Raw genomic sequence first — 10,243 nt, forward strand, 5'->3', positions numbered from 1 at the left:
GGAGAGCCGGATGAGGCCCACTGGCCTAGGGTTTGATACTTGTAATCTAGATAGAAGGATGCAGTCGATACTGTACTTTGAATATATGACTCAAAGTTTTTTTGTTTTTTTTGGGGAGATTACTGCAACGCTAGTCAACTATGATTGATGCAAACATTTAAGCAACATAAAGATGGAGGAAAATGGAACAAATTGTCCGTGGTTGTGTGTCCTCATAAAATTGCGCACGTGCGGATCCAGTGCTAATGGGATTATATAAACTCCCCCATTCTAACCAGTAGCAGTAACCTATTTAAAACACACGGGGGCGCCGACGGACAAACTAACGTCCCGTTGAACGGATTTTGGGCTCGCGCTCTCCCTTTTCGAATCCCGTTTCTTCGAAGGGGATAGAAAAAGCAACGATCGATCTTGACCGATCATTGAGTCCACACCGTGTATGTGTAAGCACGGAGGGTCTCGCGCGTGAGAAAAGAGCTCGTGCGGTGGAGAGAAACACGTTGCGAACACGCGGCTGCCGCCGAAGGTACGGCCGGGGCATTACTAGGACTCCCACATTGTTTCCAGGCACGACACGTCCTACTCCAATATCATTGGCTCCAGGACACGCGCCGCTGCACTATGATTGGCTACTGGGTCCAAGTAGAACACGCCCTATGCGCCAGACTGGAAATGATGTGATTTAAGTGTGGTCCTAACTCTCCCTTAAACCTAACCTTAACCCATATTAAACCGTCATAAGACCTAACCGTAGCCCTAAACCTAACCATAACAAACATATTTGTGTTTATTTCGTCCAAATGTGTTACATGTTTTTTGATCGTCATCCCGACGCAGGAACCAATCATGTTGCAGCGGGGCGTGTCCTGCCTGGAAACTGTGTGGGAATGCTAATAACGCGTCGCTCCCTTATAAATATGGCCGGAGCAGCGGTTCGGTACCGGAGAATGGTAGAAATACAAACGGGGCAGCGCAAGACCAGACACTGGACCTGCCAGTCCTTTAGTTTTTATTTCAATTTTCTCCTTTCTCCAGGTAAACTATCTTTAACTCTCCCTTCGAATTTATGCCAGCAAAAGCTGCCGGACTGTGTATTGGCTGATCTATCTATATAGATATAGATAGATAGATATAGATAGATATCTCTATGTGTATTTAAAATTTGCAACCAGGCTACATTTCGAGGCGAATATTCGTTCCTTTTAGTCAGTGTAGCGTTAGTTGTGTTGAAGCGGTCACCTGGCGGAAGCTGCAGTTGATGTAATATTTCTTCAGGATGTGCACTCTCTCGTAATTGCTTCGTTTTCCTCGTGTCACCATTTCGACGCCATCCTCGATCGAAGGACAAATGACGACGACGACGCAGGCGTTTATTTGTCCGGATAACGGAATTTTCCGTCGCATCTCTTCGATTTGGAACACAAACGCGACGAGCTTTCATCATTTCCGCGGTATTATTGCTGTCTTGTTTTTCTGGAAAAGTGAACAATGGTGGCCATTTTTTTTTGGGGGGGGGGGGGGGTTGTTTTGTTTGCACGCTGGGGTCTCACGTCTGCTTACCCCCCCCCCCCCCCCCCCCCCCGCCCGTCCTGTTGTCTTGCATCCAGGTGTGTTATAGTAGGAAATAATAATAATTGAAAAGATGGCCACGTCGTCCAGCGCTACCTTGAGCAAAGTCATCAAGCAGCATTACCTGGAGTTGCGTCAGGGCGATAAAGTCCAGGCCATGTACATCTGGGTCGACGGAACCGGAGAGGGGCTCCGGTGTAAAACGAGGACTTTGGATTTTGAGCCCAAAAGTGTTGAAGGTAAGCAGCTTGTCAAATGGCTTTGCAACTCATTCATTTTTAAAAAAATATTTAAAAAGAAAAAAAAAAGGGGGGGGGTGGGTGCTGGCTGGCTGGCTGGGGGTCCCCAGTAAATTTCCATCAGAAGTCAAACAGTGGGATTTTGGAAATAACATTATTGAAAGGTAGCATAAATATGAACATGTTTTGTCATACGCAGACCTCCATCCATGCACTATAGTACCATTTTTAAAAGCATGACATTTCAAAAGATTTACTTGTAAGTACAACTAAATCAAATTTCAAATGTTTTATTGAGCGGTCAGTTCTTTCAGTAAAGAACAAAAACACGAATGTTGAGTTGTATATTACTTATCCCCCAACCTGTTAAAACTAACAAACCAACACCCCGTCCTAAAATACTGACAAGGTCCTGTTCAAAATGTCAAAGGAAAGGAGTATCCCATTCAACATCCAAATAAAAATCTTCTCTCAAGCCGAGCCTCTGCATGTTTGAGAAACCCTTTCAGGCAATGGACTCTTCATATTTAACTGGACTTGCATGAAATCTGCAAAGATATATTTTCCCCCAACTGTATATATACAAGTTCCCTATTAGGAGCCAACTTTGAACGTTGTAAATTGCAGGGCCTATTCGCATTTATTCCTGTTAATTCCCATTTTTCAAAATTCTAAGAATGTTGCAACCCTAATCTTCACCTGTTTTTTAAATGTGAGGGACCACCCGCCCACATACATGATGAGGATACAATGGCCATGTGTGTTCTAACTGCTGTTATGATCTACTCAAGATGGCCAACACGCATAACAATGGGGTGTCTGGAATTACCACTCGTTCCCTAATCACCATACAGTAGCTGGAGCGCTTTTTTTATATAGTGGACTAATGAATTGACTCTTCGGTTAACTTGAGCGTGCCATTGATTTACGTCATTGCTGTGGTGTAATTACAACTTGCTGGATCAACAGAAGCTGGTGGACCTTCTGTAATAAATTATAACATTTATATTGCAGTGCATTTCATAAACCTATTACAAACAAATGAAACACTTTATTTCCCTGTGTGTTGTGACGTGTTGCTTCTGTATTTTTCTGTATGCCTTTGCATTTCTGTATCAGTGCGGTGGTGTGTGTTGTTCACTACTTTTGGAGACGTACTGTGGGTCACGTTCAGGACCCTATTGGGGATATTTGAACGGCACTACAAAATGTCAAACTCGCTTTAGGGCACTATAGTGGGCATCCAGATTGCTGGAAAATACTAAGAAGAAAAATGGTAATATGAAGTTGTAAACTTTCCCCTTTTTTAAAATTATTATTATTATTATTTTTTTTTTTTTTTATTGTGATGAATGACCTGAGTTGTGTTACACTCAGTTAAATTGGTTGCTCCTGTTTGTGTCCGGCGCAAACTTCCTGATTGGGGATCGTTCTTTCTCATTTCAGAAATATTGAACAAGTTAAATGTTTATGATAATCTGAGGGAAAATGACACCAGATACTCACTCTGATGACTCTTTGAAGACATCTGATAATAGTGGCTTTGTTGACTGTGATTGGAAGCTATGTAAAATGTGACCCAATTCCCTGTGTGACCTTTTGCTCCTTTAGAACTTCCCGAATGGAACTTCGACGGTTCCAGCACTTACCAGGCCGAAGGCTCCAACAGCGACATGTATCTCATCCCTGCCGCCATGTTCCGTGACCCCTTTCGCAAAGACCCAAACAAGCTGGTGCTCTGTGAGGTTTTCAAGTACAACCGCATGCCTGCAGGTATAAAACCACTGAAAAAATAACATACTTGACTGCTATTAAAAAAAAGTTATCTGCATGTCAGCTGACTCACCTGAGGGTGACCTCCTGCTGGCTTGAAACAGATGGGCGCACAGCTGTCACGTTTCTCTATCTGCATGCGTACAGTAGAACTGGGCCTTTGTGTTACGTTGCATGCTCTAATTAGCGGGCACGCGGTAGGGCAAATGCTATAAGTGCACACCATCTGAAGCAAATTTACGCCCTCACGTGAGGAGAAAATATGTGACACACAAATACCAATTATAGGGTTTATTTGCAACTAATGTCCTTTTTTTTCCCCTACGTGTGCAGAAACCAACCTGCGGCTGAAATGCAATAAGGTGATGAAGATGGTAGAAGAGCAAGTTCCCTGGTTTGGCATGGAGCAGGAGTACACCATCCTGGGCACGGACGGACACCCCTTTGGCTGGCCGTCCAATGGATTCCCAGGACCTCAAGGTGACAAAAAATAAAATAAAAAATGTAGTAAAGTGCCAATGTTCTTGTTTGAATATAAATATAACGTCTGATATGTTCTCAGGTCCATACTACTGTGGTGTGGGAGCAGACAAAGCCTATGGACGAGATATAGTGGAGGCCCATTACAGAGCTTGTCTCTACGCTGGGGTTCAGATCTGTGGCACAAATGCAGAAGTGATGCCGGCCCAGGTAAGAATCAAGTAGACTGTCATGCCTATTGTTATCTCATAACAACGTATGATCAAAAACTAATAACTCATTTTAAATGATAAATGAAAAAATAATGTACTGTATAGTCCAAGATGACAAATTGGAAAAAAAAAAAAAAAGTATAATTCATGTCACTTAGGATCATTGAAATAAACTACAATATTGTGGGAAAACTTCAGCAGTTCAATTCAAAAAGTGATGCGTATTGTATAGATTCACTACAGTGCATGAGTGAAATATTAGATTTTTTTTCACCATCAGATGAATTGAATTTCCATCCATCCATTGTCTTCCACTTATCTGAGGTCAGGTCGCGGGGGCGGTAGCTTCAGCAGGGAAGCCAAGACTTCCCTCTCCGCAGCCACTTCCTCCAGCTCTTCCGAGGCGTTCCCAGGCAAGCCGAGAGACTTAGTCTCTCCAGCGTGTCCTGAGTCGTCCCCGGGGTCTCCTCCCGGTGGGACGTGCCGGGAGACATCCGAATCAGATGCCCCAGAAACCTCATCTGGCTCCTCTCGATGTGGAGGAGCAGCAGCTCTACTCTGAGATCCTCTCGGATGACCGAGCTTCTTACCCTATCTCTAAGGGAGAGCCTGGACACCCTGCGGAGGAAACTCATTTCGGCCGCTTGTATCCGGGATCTTGTTCTTTCGGTCACGACCGTAGGTGAGGGTAGGAACGTAGATCGACCGGTAAATGGAGAGCTTCGCCTTTCGGCTTAGCTCCTTCTTCACCACAACGGACCGACGCAAAGTCCGCATCACTGCAGACGCTGAACCGATCTGCCTGTCAATCTCACGTTCCATTCTTCCCTCACTCGTGAACAAGACCCCAAGATATTTGAACTCCTCCACTTGGGGAAGGATCTCATCCCCGACTTGGAGAGGGCACTCCACCCTTTTCCGACTAAGGACCATGGTCTCAGATTTAGAGATGCTGATTCTCATCCCAGCTGCTTCACACACTGCTGCGAAACGTTCCAGTGAGAGTTGGATATCACGGCTTTGTGAAGCCCACGGAACCACATCATCTGCAAAAAGCAGAGATGCAATACTGAGGCCACCAAACCGGACCCCCTCTACGCCTCTGCTGCGCCTAGAAATTCTGTCCAAGTTGTAAACATAATCGGAGATAAAGGGCAGGCTTGGCAGAGTCCAACCCTCACCGGAAACGAGTCCGACTTCCTGCCGGCAATGTGTACCAAACTCAGACACCGGTCGTACAGGGACCAAACAGCCGTATCAGGGGGTTTGGTACCCCATATTCCCGAAGCACCCCCCACAGGACTTCCCGAGGGACACGGTCGAACACCTTCTCCAAGTCCACAAAACACATGTAGACTGGTTTGGGCGAACTCCCATGAACTCTCGAGGACCCTGCCGAGGATGAAGAGCTCCACTGTTCCACGGCCAGGACGAAAACCACACTGCTCCTCCTGGATCTGAGATTCGACTTCCCGGCGGACCCTCCTTTCCAGCACCCTTGAATAGACCTTACCAGGGAGGCTGAGGCGTGTGATTTCCCCCTGTAGTTGGAACACACCCTCTGGTCCCCCTTCTTTATCCTTCTTCAAAAGGGGGACCACACCTCAGTCTGCCAATCCAGAGGCACTGTCCATGTGATGTTGCAGAGGCGTGTGAACCAGGACATCCCTACAACATCCAGAGCGTTTAGGAACTCTGGGCGAATCTCATTCACCCCCAGGGCCTTGCCACAGAGGAGCTTTTTAACCCCCTCGGTGACCTCAACCCCAGAGACAGGAGAGCCTGCTTCAGAGAACCCAGACTCTGCTTCCTCGTGGGAAGTGGGGATGTCTGTGAATTGAGAATTGAAAATGTGAATTGAGGATGTCTTCGAAGTATTCTCCCCACCGGCTCACAACGTACAGAGTCGAGGTCAGCAGCGCCCCATCCCCATTATACACAGTGTTGATGGTGGACTGCTTCCCCCTCATGAGACGCCGGATGGTGGACCAGAATTTCCTCAAAGTCGTTCTCCATGGCCTCACCAAACTCCTCCCATACCAGAGTTTTTTTCTTCAGCGACCACCAAAGCTGCATTCCGCTTGGCCAGCCTGTACCAATCAGATGCCTCAGGAGTCACACAGGCCAAAAAGGACCCGATAGGCGACTCCTTCAGCTTGACGGCATCCCTCACCACTGGTGTCCACCAACGGGTTCGGGGATTGCCGCCATGACAGGCACTGACTACCTTACGGCCACAGCTCCGATTGGCCACCAGTTTCTGTAGCCGGGCATTGGATCGCCAAGGTCCCCGCCTTCTTCCAGGGCCCAGCTCACATTGCACCCGACCCCTATGGCCCTTCCCACAGGTGGTGAGCTCATGTAACGGGGGACCCACGTTACCCTTTGGGCTAGGCCCGGCACTAGGTGCTCTCCTTCGAGCCCCACCTCGAGGCCTGGCTCCAGATAGGCGCTCCGGTGATCCGCGTCCAGGCAAGGGAAACCTCGATCCAGTTAATGTATTCTTCATAGGAGTTTTGGGAGCCGTGCTTTGTGTGGTCCCTCACCTAGGACCGGTTTGCCAGACAACTTAGCTCCTCGGATCATTGAGACACACAAACCCCTCCACCACGATAAGGTGACTGCTCAAGGAGAGGTGAATTGAATTTGAACCATGAAACCGTAACCAACCATTAAACCATCAATGAAAATAATTGTAAATGTAGGAATTGGCTTTCTGAAGTTTTGGGGGTTTTTTTCTCCCGTGTTTAATGTCTCTGTATGAGTTTAGTTTTTTTTATTTAACGCCTTAAATTTTGAGATTCAAATTTATTGGCATGCGCCTGCATGTAGCAGTTTTCAGGACACCCTAAAATGCCTAAGATGTCGAGGGGAAGGATGTTGGATTTCACGTTTTAATGTTGACGTCTGCATGTGCGTCTAGTGGGAGTTCCAGGTTGGCCCGTGCGAAGGGATCGACATGGGCGACCATCTGTGGGTTGCGCGCTTCATCCTGCACCGCGTTTGCGAAGATTTCGGAGTGATCGCGTCGTTTGACCCCAAGCCGATCCCCGGCAACTGGAACGGCGCCGGCTGCCACACAAACTTCAGCACGAAGGAGATGAGAGAAGACTGTGGATTGAAGTGAGTGTTAAAGAGCTCACTGGTTCAGTTGAGATGGTGATGCAGAAAAAACAGGGAAATTTTGACCTTAGACAAGTAAAAGTACTGTGAAATGTTGCTCAATTCAAGATCATATGTTTAATTTCCGTAGGAACAGAACTGTGGTAACTTGTGCAAAAGTCCTTCCCACTAAAAGGGACAAAGCTGAAGTTCACCTACATTAAGACTACATTTCAGTGGCTGCCAGAGCTCAGTCACAAACTGGCCATCAAGTGGACACATTTGAACAGCACATAACTCCTTTGTCCATTTTCTCATTGCATTGGTTTCTACTTTGTCAAGTCATCATAGTTTCTTTGCTTTGCATAGTTTCTTTATTGCTCCTCTTCAATGTGCTGTTCCCCATGGCTCAGTTTTAGGGCTTCTGTTTCTTTAACATTGGATAATCTGGGACAACGCTGAAGATCAGCTTGACATGTCTAAGAATGAAATGAGTCTGTTAGGTTAAGTCATCGTAGTTTATTTCTTTGTTTTATTGATCATCTTATATGTGGTGCTCCACATGGCTTAGTTCTAGGGCTTCTGTTTCATGACGTTGAATAATTTCGGACAAAGCTGAAGATCAGCTTGACATGTCGAAGATGGAAACGAGCCGTACGGAGGACCTAATTTACATAGTGACACTATTTTCCGCTCGCATGCTACCTCAACTGGTTGCCCGTCCAGTCTGAATCTCGTTGCCGTTGCGAATTCTGTTTTAAGCAGGATCGTTAAATGCAACCTATTTTGCATGGACATTTTAATGCAAATGCATGTTATTTGGTCAAACGTAATTTAAGTCGGAATGCACTGTAGTCTTGTGCTAACCTACCGCAGTAGTAAAGTCATAATTACAGCAAATGTTTTTTTTTTTTTTAAACTTCTAGACCAGAAATCTAAAACAATCACATGACAAACTGTGTACAGTAATAACTGAGCGTACGTTCTGGCACGTGAACTAGTTCATCGCATGCCGTTCGTACCCACAAAACATCCAAAGTCGGAGCATCCAAAACGGAGAACTCCTCGTACTGCTAGCTCAGTGTGATCCTCTGCAATGCTTAAGTTTGAACATCGAATACATTTAAGGCTGGACATTGTATGTTCACAGTAGGCCAGTCTCAACATTCCATGCGGTCCTGAATGTGTCTTCAAAGATCTGTCCCTTCTCCTTCCAGAGCCATCGAGGACTCCATCGAGAAGCTGGGTAAGAGGCACCGCTATCACATCCGTGCCTACGACCCCAAAGGCGGGCTGGACAACGCCCGCCGCCTCACCGGCCACCACGAGACCTCCAACATCAACGAGTTCTCAGCAGGCGTGGCCAACCGCGGCGCCAGCATCCGTATTCCGCGCAACGTGGGCCAGGAGAAGAAGGGTTACTTCGAGGACCGCCGCCCGTCGGCCAACTGCGACCCGTATGGCGTCACAGAGGCGCTCGTTCGCACCTGTTTGCTGAGCGAAGAGGGCGATGAACCCGCGGATTACTGAAGCCACAACTCGTGGATTGACTCCAACTGCCCACCCTCCTAAATTGACCTTTTCTTTGAAGTAGTACTGTATTTTCTTCCCAACCCCTCTCACTGTTTAACCTGCATTTTAAATGGCTTCAAGTTGGCTGGTCAACTTAAAATGGCTAATTAAAGTCTTTAGTAGTCCCCCTCTGGTCGTGGCAGGGTACACCTTCCCCTCGTCATTAGAAGGGATTGGCTTTTGTAACGTCTTTTTCTAGCCATGTCAATGCTGTTCCCCAATCCCATAAATGAACTCAAGCACATGGACACTGAAGCGTAGAGCTGCTAAAGCTGCACAGCATGTACGGTTTAACAAGTCTTTAGTTCATGTCCTGCTAATTTACTTTGGTCTTTTCCAACTACCCACGGTACTAACTCTTTGATTTTGTTTTTTATTATGTGTATTTTTAAATGGCAACGTTTGTCTTCAGATTTCTGACACACTGGGTCAACTATGTTGGTACACTTGTAGATGTCTGTGCCCAGATTATGTATGACGTTCAAATGTGGTGGATCTGTCCATAATGCCATTTGTAGATTTTCCTCAAGGAGTTTTATCCTTTCGTTAAGGCACCCAGTTTGGTAAATTTGTCAAGTTTACTGAACCTTGGTTATTTTTCTCTTGATACATTTAAAACTTATTTTTATCACGACATTGCTGTCTTGTCTTGTTTTTAAATTCAAGTGGAAGTGATTATGTATGCAGCCTAAATCATTACAAAAGCATCTTCTGCTGAACCTGATCAGCCTGTTAGTGTCTCGACGAGCAGTCTGAAAACGTTTACCAGTGTATTTTGTTATTATTATTATTATTTTTATTTTTTTTTGTGCTCTCCCTTTTGCATCCCATGTTAACATGAGACCGCTGACTCAGATGAAGATGAGATCAGCGCACACCGCCTGTTGGACGTGACATCAAATAAGCATAGTGCACACACCCCTTGTTTGTCAGCTTGGGAGTGTTAAGTCAATAAAAGTGACCACAAGTATGTGCCAAAAAATATAAATTGAAAATTTGAAAGTCCATTTATTTCAATAATTTGTTTCAAAAAGTGAAACTCGTATGTTATATTAGTTCACAACACACACAATGAAATATTTCAAGCCTTTTGTTTCAATTTTGATTGTGGCAGAAAGACCAAAAACAAAGAACCCAGTATTTCACAAAATTTGAATATTTCATGTGACCAACAAGAAAAGATCTTAAACACTGAAATGTTGGCCCTCTGAAAAGTGTATTAACGTAATACGCTCTCAGTACTTTGTTGGGCCTCCTTTTGAAAGAATTACAGAATCAAGATGGCGTGGCATGGAG

The 10,243-nt window shown here is 45.6% G+C and overlaps 1 protein-coding gene across 1 annotated transcript; it reads left to right on the forward strand.

Moving 5' to 3' along the window:
* The first annotated feature begins 916 nt into the window (after nucleotides 1-916).
* LOC133411440 (glutamine synthetase) lies at nucleotides 917-9,581 on the forward strand. The gene is made up of 7 exons (XM_061693834.1): nucleotides 917-1,035; nucleotides 1,608-1,808; nucleotides 3,420-3,581; nucleotides 3,915-4,061; nucleotides 4,144-4,271; nucleotides 7,197-7,396; nucleotides 8,593-9,581. The coding sequence occupies exons 2-7, from the start codon at nucleotides 1,643-1,645 to the stop codon at nucleotides 8,903-8,905; spliced, it is 1,116 nt and encodes a 371-aa protein (XP_061549818.1). The 5' UTR covers nucleotides 917-1,035; nucleotides 1,608-1,642; the 3' UTR covers nucleotides 8,906-9,581.
* Nucleotides 9,582-10,243: the final 662 nt, after the last annotated feature.

The sequence above is a fragment of the Phycodurus eques genome, chromosome 13 (genome assembly GCF_024500275.1).
Source record: "Phycodurus eques isolate BA_2022a chromosome 13, UOR_Pequ_1.1, whole genome shotgun sequence".
NCBI lineage: Eukaryota > Metazoa > Chordata > Actinopteri > Syngnathiformes > Syngnathidae > Phycodurus > Phycodurus eques.